This window comes from Sycon ciliatum, chromosome 1 (assembly GCF_964019385.1).
Source record: "Sycon ciliatum chromosome 1, ocSycCili1.1, whole genome shotgun sequence".
NCBI lineage: Eukaryota > Metazoa > Porifera > Calcarea > Leucosolenida > Sycettidae > Sycon > Sycon ciliatum.
The window spans coordinates 60061844-60074691 of record NC_088643.1 but is presented as its reverse complement, the minus strand read 5'-3'; the positions used below and the strand labels follow the sequence as shown (position 1 = coordinate 60074691).

The window sequence follows — 12848 nt, the reverse complement described above, 5'->3', positions numbered from 1 at the left end:
AAAGCAAACCAGGGCACTCTGTCCTACTCCTACAACTAGTTACCTTTCTTGATAAAGTGGGTATAGCGATGGTTGTAGGCTCGCATCCGTGCCAGGCGAAACTCCCGTTGCTCTGGCGACTCGCCGTCAAAGGAGCGTTTCGCCCGCCTGGCTTGCCGCTGCTGCTCAGTGCGTGGCTTGCGTTGGCGAGGCGCTGGGGCACGTGCGGCAGCGACATGCTGACTAGGAGGTGCCAACGTGATGGACAGCCTGCTTTGGTGAGAATCAGGAACATGGGACTGGTACAGGCCACGTTCCCCTTGCTGCTGCTGCTGCTGCTGGTGATGATGATGATGATGTTGTGGCTGGTAATGCTGCTTGGGCTGCTGGTACTGCTGCTGGTCTTGCAGATCATCAGCATGTTGATATGCTTGTTGCGAACGCTGTACGTAACTTGGCTGGTCGGCATAGTCTGGATAGACTCTACGCGATGGGTAATGGTTATCAGCGTCGTCAGAATGATACAGTACACCCCTGTCCGCCAAGCTGGGATCTATTTCATTTTCAGCGTGCTCTCCATACTCGTACGCCTGGTGCGCTTGATAAACTTGTTCAGGTTTTTCAAAGGCACCGTGACTTCTTCAAAGCAGATTGGGAGAGGAAACAAGGAAAGAGTAATGAGCAAAAGCAACCGCAGAGATACAATGTCACAAGCCAAGTATACTAATACATGTAAGGGAAAAACCCATTACAATCGTTGGTCATTGAGGGAGCAAGCACTCAAGTAAGACATAGTAGTAGTGGACTTCACTGAAGTAAGGTGACATGAAAAAGAGACATAACAGAAACAAAAAGACCCTCAAACGTAAACAATTAACGTCTTGTAGCCATATTTCATACTCGGGCCTACACATTTGCCATCTGCCTCCCGACCATCGCCAACTCTCAACATTTTAAACCATTAAAATGCAAGAAACCTCCCATTTTCTCATTCATAAACATTTTCAGACCGACTCAGTATAAAACAAGCTTACCTCTTCTTAGATTTGTACGCGCGCTTGCGAGGAGGCTTCTCTATTGGTGCGTCAGCGCTAACACTACCATGAGGTGGCATCCGGCTCTCGCTACTGCTCTCAAAAGCAGCAGGATGATCGCCGCTAGACGCAGTGTGATAGTCGCCGCCTGCGGATGCGGATGAAAATGCCTGTTGATGGCTCTCTCCTCTGTCGCTATGCGAGCCAGCAACGCGCGCCTGAGAAAAGCTCTCATCCTCTTTTCTCTCCTTCTCTCCTCCTACCTCGTCAGCTCTTTCGCTTTCTCGTTGTCTGATCTCCTCCAAGTAAAGCTGTTGATCTTCAAAATCTTGCTCGTTCATGTCGAGATCACACTGCTCAATCTGGACATCTTGAAAGTCTACCTGATCCGACATGCCTGCGAAATACGACAGACAAATACATGTAAAGCCATGAAAAGCAATACTAGTACTAGTAATTGGACATTCATCACTTTTACACAAATTGAAGCAAGACGCGCACGCACGCACACACACACACACATAGCATTGAAATAGAAGGTGGGCACGCACATTCGGGAAAGGCCGGGAGCAGCCAGCGTATTCAAATTACATCATCTTCTTGAGCGGTCACGAATCAGATACAGTATAGCCTGTAGTGCCAAACAAGTCCGCGCTCTCCATAATTCATTGCTTGTTGGAGTTGATTCGATTGTACGCGCAATGTCTAGACCATCACCGAAAAGAGACTCTTGGCTGCAGCATTGCGTACATAAGCTAGGGGTCTTGCAGGGAAGAAGGAAAGACTCCAATTGCAATTCTGTGTTCACTGTGCTTCATATCAGTGCAGCGAATCTCAACAAAATCCTACATTATCGACTACAACTTTAGGCACTGCACTTCAAACTTCAAAGTGCACCATTGCACATCATACATACAGAAAACACCCCGATTTTGCACTGATCAAAAGTAACGTGGGTGAGACTGAACGCTAGCGCTCCTGCACAAAATAAGAAAGGAGCAGTATGTTGAGGAACACCCGACTACATGGGAACACAGGAAAAGGAAAGTTCGAACGGGGAGCTTCCACAAATTTGAGTGTTGAGGAAGATGCTCAAGGTCACAAAAGTTTCCAAATGGAGGCATATGGTGGCAACTAATACTTGAAAACTTCAAGAAAAAAAATAAGTGCGAAAGACAATCATCTCACACAGATCATTCTGTCCCAAGATTAGCCTTACAACCTTACTGCTATTCAAATCAAGATCTCCTGAATTGCCGTCGCCCTGCTTTTTCATCTCCCTTCGTCGTTTAGAATAGGCCCGCATCCGCGCCAGGCGCTCGGCTCGCTTCTCAGGAGTTTCATTGATAAGACGAGCTCGGGATGCCGAGAGCGGGCGACTGAGAGACTGCCTCAACGACAGACCGGGCCGAGACAATCCTGGATACAAACCATCATTCTGGTCCTCGTCAAACACAACGGTTTCTCTCACAGCAGATTCCACAGTATTTCGTTCATTGGTGAAGCTCATGGCGGAGCCGAATCAGCATGAACGCCAACAATGAATACCAACAAGAACGCAACAAAGGCATCATGCCCTCGTCGCTTCCTAATAAACACTGGGTGAAACATTGTAATGATATTACGCTGACGATATGTGCACTGTCTACACATAATCAAGATTGTGACTTATGTGCATAGTATAGTATTTCTAACACAGTTACGTGTTTTTAGTGGCACTGAATTGGGCATTTCGAGAATCTTACAATGTGCTCAAGTCGCCACTCGCACGTATTCAAACCTATTCGTACAAAAGTATGGTGAAATTTGCTGTGTAAACCAGACACGGTCACAGAAGGGCGGCAATGGCATTACATACATCGGACTCGACCAGCACGTTGTACTTCATGTATGACGATCTACACTACAGAAAATGGACAAATCAATGCTCTGTCGGATCGCGGAGGCTCTGCAGTGATCATGGTGATAGTGATAATAAGTGCACCAATGCACTCGAAGTCGAACAATACATCTCGCACTCAGACTCTGACTCTGAGGCTGCACTGCAGTGCAGCATGACATTGTATTTTGTAATGTATTCCATGTCGCAGATAAGACAGCCAAATGTGTCTGTTGTCAGGGCCTAGCTGCCGCGGACTAGCTTTGTATGCATGGCCCTACAACAAGTACAAGTCCTAGAAAGAACGAGTGGATGCCGAAGTTTTTTTTGTCTTGCAATGCCAATGACCAGATGACGGCCCCAGACTTCGACCGGAGATCTACTCCGCGTAGGGATTGGAACTTTTGATTACTCAGACCAACTCATTCAGCATCACTAGTTCCCCAATGGTGGTTCAATGATAGGTTTTGCTGAAAGTTAGCTGGCGCTGAGGGAAATTGTTGACCTGAGACTTGGCGAGGAAGGTAAACATTTTATAATGTTAAAAATGAAAATGAAGTGCAGCATACAGTGTATACAATCAGTGGCCTGCTAGCTATTTCATCGTTTTTGAATATTTGAATACTTTCCAAAAGATCTTGACAATTTTTCGGACAAAAGAGATTATCATGTGGAAAGTCCTCCAATTCCCGCCCAAGTACGGTACACATGGTACATGCCCTTTGGCCTTCGAAACAAGCCCGCGCGCACGCGTTTCCCAGGCTATTGTGCAGTATGCTTATGGAGATGGACAATGTAGGTATGAAATGCAGAATAGCATGCGGAAACCACAGTTTCATTCAAGACTGGCCGCCTGTACAGCATACTGTGTATCAGAACAGCTGCACAGGAATTCAAATTCCATGAGAAATGGTTCAAATTACAGGATGCACCCCGCAACACATTCTCACCGGGCAAATTTTTCAATCTGTGTAATTCCCTACAATGTATTCGAACTACCGGTGTCGGGCATCTTCTCTCCACTCCAGTTCGTGTTTATAAGCAACGATCAGGAGTACATAAACCAGAGTGTGCAGCTCCGCATCTATGCTGGATCAGACCGATCCCACGGCGACGTGTTTTTTTGTTTAGGTCATGAGTCATAGAAAACCCGTCATGCCGTAGGTTCAGTGCTAAATCACAAGCAGCAATGCGCAACAGAAATTACCTTCGTGATACGGCAAAATGAACATGTGAACCGGTGTGAGATGCAGACATAAACAAAAATGTCTACCAGAGTTGCACACTCTGGTTTCTCGCACTCTTGCTACGATACTGACGTAAATACGTTGTGGGTATTTGACGACTCCCTGGTGCACATGCCCTGAATGAGAAAATCGGGGACTCGACCCCAGTACATGTACATTATAGTACAGTACATTGTGCACTGCACTTGCCTGCAAACCGAGAGGTCACGGGTTCGAGCCCCCCCCCCCCCCCCCCCCCCCCCGGTCGCACATGTGGCTGCAAAATCCCCGTGATGCAGCTCACCAGATCAAGGTATGGGTCCGGTTCACTCAGTAGATCCGGGTCAAGTGAGCAGTACCCCGGTGCTGAGAGATGGGCCCACACCCCAATATGGCAGCTTCCTCATGTCTCACCCCCAAGACGAAGTACAGTAGGCATACTGGCCGAAGCGAGAGAAAAATGAGAAAATCAGACAATACAAATGTGGGAGCCTGTTTGTACTTTGGCGGTGTTATCACCATCCAGAGTTGCCCACAATAGGCACACGTTCAGATACACAACAGGTCTTTATGCCAATAGATGACCTGCAGCCTTCGTCTTTGGCTGAAAGCATTGATATTAGTGTTGAAACGAATAATCGAATAATCGAATAATTTAGAATATTCGTGGGGTGAACGAATAGTCGTAGGAATTGTCAGAACTGGAGAAAAAAAAGGTCTATGCTCAGTGCTGACCCTGCTGATATTTGCACGGCATAGATGTGCTCGTAGTATTTCTTCTCAATCTCCTCTCCTCCAAGTTTTAATCTCCTATCGGTATCTAGTATTACTTCTCTTCTTACCATACGAGGGAAACATGGATGCAGTGAATGGGGTTTTCGGTCTTTGACCACTTTGTGGTGGGTCTGAGCTACTCACCTCCGGCTCCCACCGCTTTAGGAGCTGCATCTGCGCCTTGATCCAAGAGGCAAGAGGGTGGTGGCTTTCCTGCGGATGCGGAAAACGTCATTTTTTCTCCATAGTGCTTTTCTGTTATGTCTGTACCATGTAGTTGTCAGTGCACATACTGGCAGATCTACATGTCCATGTATAATGTACCGTATTTCCGCAAATAAACGGCCGTCCTCGTTTACAACGCCTTCCTCGTATATAAGGCCGGGGCAGGGTCCGATTGAAAAAATAAAAGACCGTCTCCGATTAGAAGACCGGGCCTACTAAACGAGTCTTTGTTCTTGTGTTAAAAATAGAAGACCGTGCTCAAACTGTGGGAAAAAATAGAAGACCGTGCTCAAACTGTGTAGAAGAAAATGGAAGAACGGGGGTAAAACTGTGTGGCGAGAAATAGAAGACCGGGGTCAAACTGGGTTGAAAGAATAAAAGACCGTCCTCGAATACAAGACCGTCCTCGATTATAAGGCCGGGTTAGGACGAGGTTGAAAAAATAGTAGACCGGCCTACTATTTGTGGAAATACGGTATATGTATGTGCATGTGCGGTACTGGTTATGCACCTCCACAATACTAAATCCGATAGTCAGCGACATTTTTTTAAACTGTTTAAAAAGTGCTGAAAAAGTGTTGAAAAATTCCATCATGCGTATGATAGAATATAGATTATTCGTTCGATGGAGGGCGAAATTATTCGATAGATTATTCGTTCGAAGAATCCGTGTTTGGTTTAAACACTAATTGATATCATTGGTTGATATGCATGCTGTCAAGCAAAGATGCGGGCAACTGTGGATGGCCATAACCCCTTCCAAAGTACAAATAGGCACCCCCTCTAGGTTTTTTGGCGATAAGCCTGAGCTACCTTTAAAAAATAAAAAGGGCGGGTTTGTATTTGCCAGAGATGCCATGCCGAATCGTGTTGGGTACATCCAAATTCTTAGATGCTGGTCCTGAACAGAGACACTTGGAACACCGGTATTCAGCTATTTTGTTCTTGTTTGGGCTCACTCAGAGTCATAGCATTTTTTAAAGAAGAAGAAGAAGATTCTGGCTGTTCTGGCCTGGGACCTCGACTCACGCGAGCCGCTCGAGTAGTTTTACATTCGCGCTGGTATGCTTTTCCTAGTTACAGATTGGTGTATGACTGTATGTGCTCCACAGTCATTCAATTTCTTTTCTCGATTCAGCATTTCAAGAACATCACTATATTGACGATGGCAATTTTGCCGAAACGTACGTAAAGGAATTGGTTCGGTTTGCAGTGCTTTGGGAATGGGTGTGTCCACCCAAGTACTCTCTAGATCACCATATTTGTAAGTTTCAAGCAAAGGTTTGAATATCATTAGACATGGTACGTGAACTTGCGACAACCTACAGAGATGGTGACAAAGATCGCTTATCGCTGCTTTGACGGTTTTCCCGACCTGTGGCAGCCAGCAGTGTCTCCGCAAATGGCAAAGAGAAAGCTCTCACATGTACCTTCTGGAGGACGGGGATGGGTTTGGAATGCACAACTTGATCTTTCGAAGTGCATGTCTTGTATAGGAGAATAGTTGAGTAGGTGTTAGCAAGAGTATATACTCTTGGTGTTAGTTTGTACAAGTACGTTCATTGAATTGGTACTCTACAGCTTACCTGTGAAGTTTGCCGGCCATTGTACTAGTGAAGTACAGCATAATGTGTAGTTCATGATGGCATAAGTTACAGTGTAAAAATGTACTTCGAATGAAGTAGCGACTACAATGGTGGACAATGAAGTCCGGGAAAACGTGTTAACAGCCGGAAAGCTGGCCTTGAAACTATTTTGTAGGCATGCAGTACGAAATACTGCTAATTCTAGTCAGGGTTTGCTGTGACACGATCCAATACACACTTACACATTTTGGGCTGGGATGTCATGCACTCTTGCTGTGATCAATGTTGATTTCATTTTTAACCCTGTGATGGTTAGTTCGTTAGTAAAGGAGGCCTGATGTTGTGCCCTTAGGAAACACTCCAGCAGTACACACACTTGCGTATGGTGAGTGGATTTCTTATGTTCTTTTGATTGCAGAACTTCAATACGTGGACACACAACATTGTGGACAGTCCCAGTTCGGACCAGCAATATGGCAGACAAGACTTCATCAGGGGACGGCGGTGCGCCTGTGTCATCCAGCTCGTTGTCGCCTATTGTCACCGAGATCAACATTTACCCTATCAAGTCATGCAAGGCTGTGTGTGTCGAATCTATCACCGTGGACAAGCTAGGCCTGATGGACGATCGACGTCTCATGCTGATCGACAGCAACAACCGCTTTCTGCACCAGCGCAAGTTTCCCAAGCTGGCCACAGTCATAGCGGTGGTCAAGCAGAACACACTGCATCTCTCGGCACCCAACAAGGAGCCGGCCGTCATTGAGATATGCCGGGTGTCGCGTGCAGATCGACCCGTCCGCAATGTTGGCGTCTGGCAAGCAACCCTCCCGGCTATTGACCAGGGTGACGAGGCTGCAGCCTGGTTTCAGTCGATATTCGACTCGTCGCAATCGTTTGCTCGTCTTGTCGCCATGCCAGAGCTTGACTCGGAAGAGTGTGTTCCTCGGCCAATCCCGTTCCCGGCCTCGTTTCCCAAGATCCCAGATCGGCAAGTGGGTTTCTCCGACTCTGGGCCAATCTTGGTCCTATCTGAAGAGTCACTGGCCGATCTAAATGCACGATATGAAGCTGGCTGGCAACAGTCAGTGCCCATGACACGTTTCAGACCAAACATTGTCGTGAAGGGTGGCGGTGTGGAGGCTTTCGACGAAGACAGGTGGCTGGTTGTGCAGATTGGCTCTGTTCCATTCATGGCTTATCAGAAAGCAACGGTAAGCGGCTTCCTGCTCTCCTCAGAAACTCATTCTCTGCTGGCACGTGACTGATTTCGGATGTTTTCTTTCACATGGCTGCTACTTGTACAGTCATGTAGTTTATTGTGATCACTGGCTGGTAGGGTATTGTGATCACTGACTGGATGTCGTTTGCAGTGCTAAGTCCGCTGGCCAATGTAAACAGATGCCCGGCTTGCCACTCTTGGGCTCACACATCACCGAGGTGAACAAAGGGCAGATTTACCTGGTTTTTTTTCACCAGCTGCCTGCTGTGTTGTGCGTTTGTTGATCATTGGCAAAATGAAGCTGTGGCGAGCGCACTGTAGTCAGCATTTCTTCTGCTGCCATACCTGCAGTTTCAGCTACATGTACTTGACGTGATTCGAATAACTAAGGTTATGTGTGCGGCCTATGCAGATTGTAACTTAAAAATGAAAACACCATAAACTATCCATGGCTTGATTACTACTTGGACCACACTAGCATTTTTTTCTTCTTCTATTTTTTTTTATGGTCAATCCTGACTGATCCACACATGCTTTCTACCTTTACTTGTGTCTTGTGTGCCATTAGCGGTGCAAAATGACCGGTGTTGATCAGGCGACAGGTGAGGTGGACAAGGTTGGACCACTGGAAGCGCTGAGGACGTATCGCGCTACACGCGGGCCTGCGCACGCCGAGTTTGGCCAGTTCCTGGTTCCCCTGAAGGTCGGTGGTGCCATTAACGTCGGCGACGCTGTGAAAGTGCTCGAGTACAAGAAGGCTTGAAGGTGTTGTCCGGCACTACATGTACGTGCGTGCACGCACCCTCGCCAGAACTCAGTGTCACGTGTGTGGTGGTGCCCATCCCACAGTCCTACACTTTCCCGATGGTACGTGTATCTGGCGGCGTGTGCTTGATTATTCAGTGTGCGGTCTTTGTGCCTGGTGTGTCTGGGTGTGTTCCTATTTGCGTGGATGGCACCGAGGCCTCAGTGGAGCAGCGCCTTCGTGATTGTTTCCCGCAAGTTTGCAGTTGTTGAATGCTTAACATGCCCGAGGATGTGCAACTCATGTTGTGTCTATCTTGCACCAATCAGTGCTACTCCTTGACAGTGGATCTGCTCTTGTAATAATAAAAATATATTAAAAAAAATCATGGTTCGCGTGAGACTCGGCCAAAGGCCGAGTTTTCAGCATCCGCAGGAACGCCACCACCCTCTTGGATCAAGGCGCAGATGCAGCTCCTAATAATAAGAGTCATGTAAAATACATTGGGCACAAGGTATGCGATCGAGTCTACCAACTAAACCAGATTTTGAACAGTCTGCCTTGGAATGTAGGTTGTGCTCGGCTCGATGGCGCTCGCCTTCCCCTCTTGGAATTAGCACTAATATCCATGAACCTTCCAAGTTGGAAGGCCGTTGGCTAGCGCTATCGAGCAGTGCTCAAGCTGACTTTCATGCCGTGGAATGTCTCAGTACTCCCTGTCAGTTTTGCGCTAGATTGTGACTGTTCAAAATCTGGTTTAGTTGGTGGACTCGATCGCATAACTAGTGCCCACAATTTCCCATATTACAAATAATAATAATCGTCACCCTTTCGTCCGAATATCAAGCACTCTATTCAGGAATACTTGTACGTGAATGCAAAGGTCCAGTCCATCTACTGACTGTGTCTTCTGGTGAATAGTGTTCAGTGTTCATCATACATCACCGTACTCTGTCAAATCACGAGGGCGTGATTTAGTGTAGGAAGGGAGGGTGTAGTATCCCTGCTCTACACATGACTAGTACACGTTGCATGGCTCTTAGTATCCCTGCTCTACACATGACTAGTACATGTTGCATGACTCTTAGTATCCCTGCTTTACACATGACTAGTACATGTTGCATGAGTCTTAGTATCCCTGCTCTACACATGACTAGTACATGTTGCATGACTCTTAGTATCCCTGCTTTACACATGACTAGTACATGTTGCATGACTCTTAGTATTGCATGTATTACTCTTGTTACAGTGTACTACTTTCGGACAAGCCCTATAATTATGTACTTCACACTCAATGCATGCATGACTTGAGTACATCAGGAGTACACTCGAACGTCTCTTATCCGGGCACTGCCCGTATCTCAGGATAACTCATCTACAAGTACCATGTTACTGTATTGTATCATATCATTTTTTGAAGAAGTTTATTTGGCAAGTATTTGTCAAGTATTTGTCGTCATCTTTGTCTTCACACCCATGGACCCAGATACATTGCATACTTTGCATTCTATTCTCCATGTCACTAACACATATTCACACTTACAGACACAGCTCTCCACTTGTCTCCTTTGCTCCTTCCCTTTCTACCAACACACTTCACCATTGCTGCTGGTAACCACACTTCTCGTGCTTTCCCTTCACGCCGCACTAACACATATTCACACTTACAGACACAGCTCTCCACTGGTCTCCTTCGCTCCTTCCCTTTCTACCAACACACTTCACCATTGCTGCTACCCTCCACACATACAAACATTTCCAGCACTACCGCACCACACAGCATATATACTCGTTTCAGTTTTTGTTGGCTTTAGTTGAATGGTTTTTCACCCTGAAGATGGGCCATGCCCGAAAATTTGGTGCATTCCATTTATATAATATATTATAATATTGTTTATTTATTTTGGAAGTGAAGTGAACTTATGCAGCGAAGAGACCGTAGTTGGAGAGTTTTAAGTGAGGTACCCTGCAATGTGTGAGTGGCTGCAATGGAGTCTGCGAGTGCTTAGAAAAGTTTATCCTGTTGGTCCAGATCGCACTCTCCCCTGGGAATTGGTGGAATGTAGTGTGTCGTTGTCTAAGAGTAGGTGTTCTGTCAAATTCCTTACAGCCTGTCGACATAATGGTGTTATTCCTGGATGTATTCGGAACTGTTCGAAGGCTACGCGTCTTTTTGGAGCCGCCGTGGCCAAACAAGAGACCCGTTTCCAGCAACTAGTACTGAATCAAATCATAAAGGACAAGTTCACCTGCATAAGACGACTCAAAGACAGGCAAGCATCTCTGCGATGGGAAGTCCACAGGAGGATGTTGCCAGGCAGAGCGACATGGGTGACAGGCCATTGCAGTCAAATGAGCGAGTGTGTACGGGAGGACGAGACGAGGCGACTGAGAAGGAAGTTGGACTGTTTGGTGAGGAGTAGGGAGGCATTGGCAGAGCAGGCCCCAGCTATGGATGCCCAGAATCGGAGAAATAGAGTTTTGATTGAGGAAGCTGTGGAGAGCGAGGTGCCAGAGGTAGCGAGAAAGGTGATGGAGCTCGGACCAAAGTTTATTCCTGGCAGACGCGTGACGAAGTCAACAGTACAGCAGGCGGAGGTGGGTGTGGAGAGACTGGCGTTCGGTCTTAGGTGGAAAGAAGAGGCGGAGAAAAACCGGACGCAAGCAGCTTCTCATCAGACGGATACGGGGAGGCCCGTGCGACATCTAGACAATGACACGAGACTGAGAAAGATTGCAACCACGACCAAGCAAGCGCCAAGCATGGATGATGAGAAGGAAAACGGATTAAGGAGACTGAAGGGAAACATCATGAGACTGTACAAGAGAGAGGCCGACATCAATACCTCCAATAACGGACGTCAACTAACGAGAAGGGAGAAGGAGGCCCTCTCCACCTTACGGAGGAATGAAGGAATCGTGGTTAAGCCATCTGACAAGAGTAAGGGATTTGTAGTGATGTCTCGTGACAGTTATGTACAGAAAGCGAATGTCATACTGGAGTGTCGGGATAGTTATGAGCGCTGTGATGTGAAGGTAGAAGACCTTGGCAAACACACACGCAAGAAAGTCGCTGAGATCACCCAACACAAGCTACCACAACCACTCGCCAAAGCCATTCTCCCACATAACTCACGACCGAGCCAATTTTACGGTCTACCCAAAGACCACAAGCCAGGTCTTCCGCTGCGCCCAGTAGTGTCTACGTGCGGTTCGTCAATGGATAATGTCTCCTTGTTACTAGAACGTATCCTGAATCAGTTGTTGAAGTTCGTTCCAGCACATTTGACCAGTACAAAGGAGTGTATTGACGTGTTGAGTGATGTTGGTGTTCTTCCCGATGATTGTATCATTGCCTCACTGGATGTTGTCTCGTTGTATTCTAACATACCAGTTGTCGAGAGCATTGATGTCGTCATGGAGTTCTTGGAGTTGCATCGGAAGGAAGTAGATATGTTTCACCTGTCACTGTCGGGTGTTCGGGAGCTCCTGTCAGTCGTGTTATCGTCCAACTACTTCCAATTTGACGGTATCCAGTACAGGCAGCGGAAAGGCCTGGCAATGGGCAACCATCTCGCACCCCCAATGGCAATCATTTTCATGTCGAAGCTCGAGTCGGAGGCGATGGCTATGTTTCCGTGGAAGCCTCGCTTGTATCGTCGCTACATCGATGATTGTCTGGTAGTGTGGTGTCATGGTCTTGTCAAGTTGATGGAGTTCGTGCAGTACTTGAGCAGCAGACACCCAGACATACGCTTCACAGTGGAACACACCCAGCAGAATGTCTCGCACACAGTCACCATTGCTGCTACCCTCCACACATACAAACATTTCCAGCACTACCGCACCACACAGCATATATACAGTGCATATCGGTTATAGTGTGGTCGTATACAAGAATATACTGCCTACAAGAATGAACACTCATTTTTTCATAATCATAACACATATTTTATGTGTATATTCTACTATATTTATTCTTACAAGCAGTATTATCGCATAGTAGAATATATCGGCCCTAAGAATGGATTTTATGCAGCAAAATATGCCAGATTAGTGCAAAGTGTATCGCCTGTAGTAATAACATCTGTGCTCTGTGCATACTCAATACAATAATATTCAACACAAAAAGAGAGTTATGTCCAAGGGAGCATTGGAGAATCACTTTTTCTGTCCAG

The 12848-nt window shown here is 46.7% G+C and overlaps 3 protein-coding genes across 3 annotated transcripts in view; 2 read left to right on the top strand and 1 right to left on the bottom strand.

Moving 5' to 3' along the window:
- LOC135804667 (putative mediator of RNA polymerase II transcription subunit 26) overlaps positions 1-2940 on the bottom strand; it is a 5967-nt gene extending 3027 nt beyond the window's left edge. Inside the window, exons 1-3 of the mRNA XM_065318590.1 lie at positions 2241-2940; positions 1014-1410; positions 44-618 (exon numbers count right to left, since the gene is read on the bottom strand). Of these exons, the coding sequence (XP_065174662.1) occupies positions 44-618; positions 1014-1410; positions 2241-2523 (1255 nt within the window). The 5' untranslated portion in view covers positions 2524-2940. The remainder of the gene's footprint in view (positions 1-43; positions 619-1013; positions 1411-2240) is intronic.
- Positions 2941-3091: 151 nt separating this feature from the next.
- Positions 3092-9567, top strand: LOC135804668 (mitochondrial amidoxime reducing component 2-like). The gene is made up of 3 exons (XM_065318591.1): positions 3092-3416; positions 7122-7917; positions 8494-9567. The coding sequence occupies exons 2-3, from the start codon at positions 7177-7179 to the stop codon at positions 8686-8688; spliced, it is 936 nt and encodes a 311-aa protein (XP_065174663.1). The 5' UTR covers positions 3092-3416; positions 7122-7176; the 3' UTR covers positions 8689-9567.
- Positions 9568-11121: 1554 nt separating this feature from the next.
- LOC135805933 (uncharacterized) lies at positions 11122-12552 on the top strand. Its single transcript, XM_065320057.1, has one exon. The coding sequence runs from the start codon at positions 11122-11124 to the stop codon at positions 12550-12552; it is 1431 nt and encodes a 476-aa protein (XP_065176129.1).
- Positions 12553-12848: the final 296 nt, after the last annotated feature.

Coding starts and splice junctions, on each gene's coding strand:
- LOC135804668 (XM_065318591.1), top strand. CDS start 7,177: ATGGCAGACAAGACTTCATCAGGGGACGGCGGTGCGCCTGTGTCATCC. Junction 7,918..8,493: donor TGGCTTATCAGAAAGCAACG/GTAAGCGGCTTC, acceptor GTGTGCCATTAG/CGGTGCAAAATGACCGGTGT.
- LOC135805933 (XM_065320057.1), top strand. CDS start 11,122: ATGGATGCCCAGAATCGGAGAAATAGAGTTTTGATTGAGGAAGCTGTG.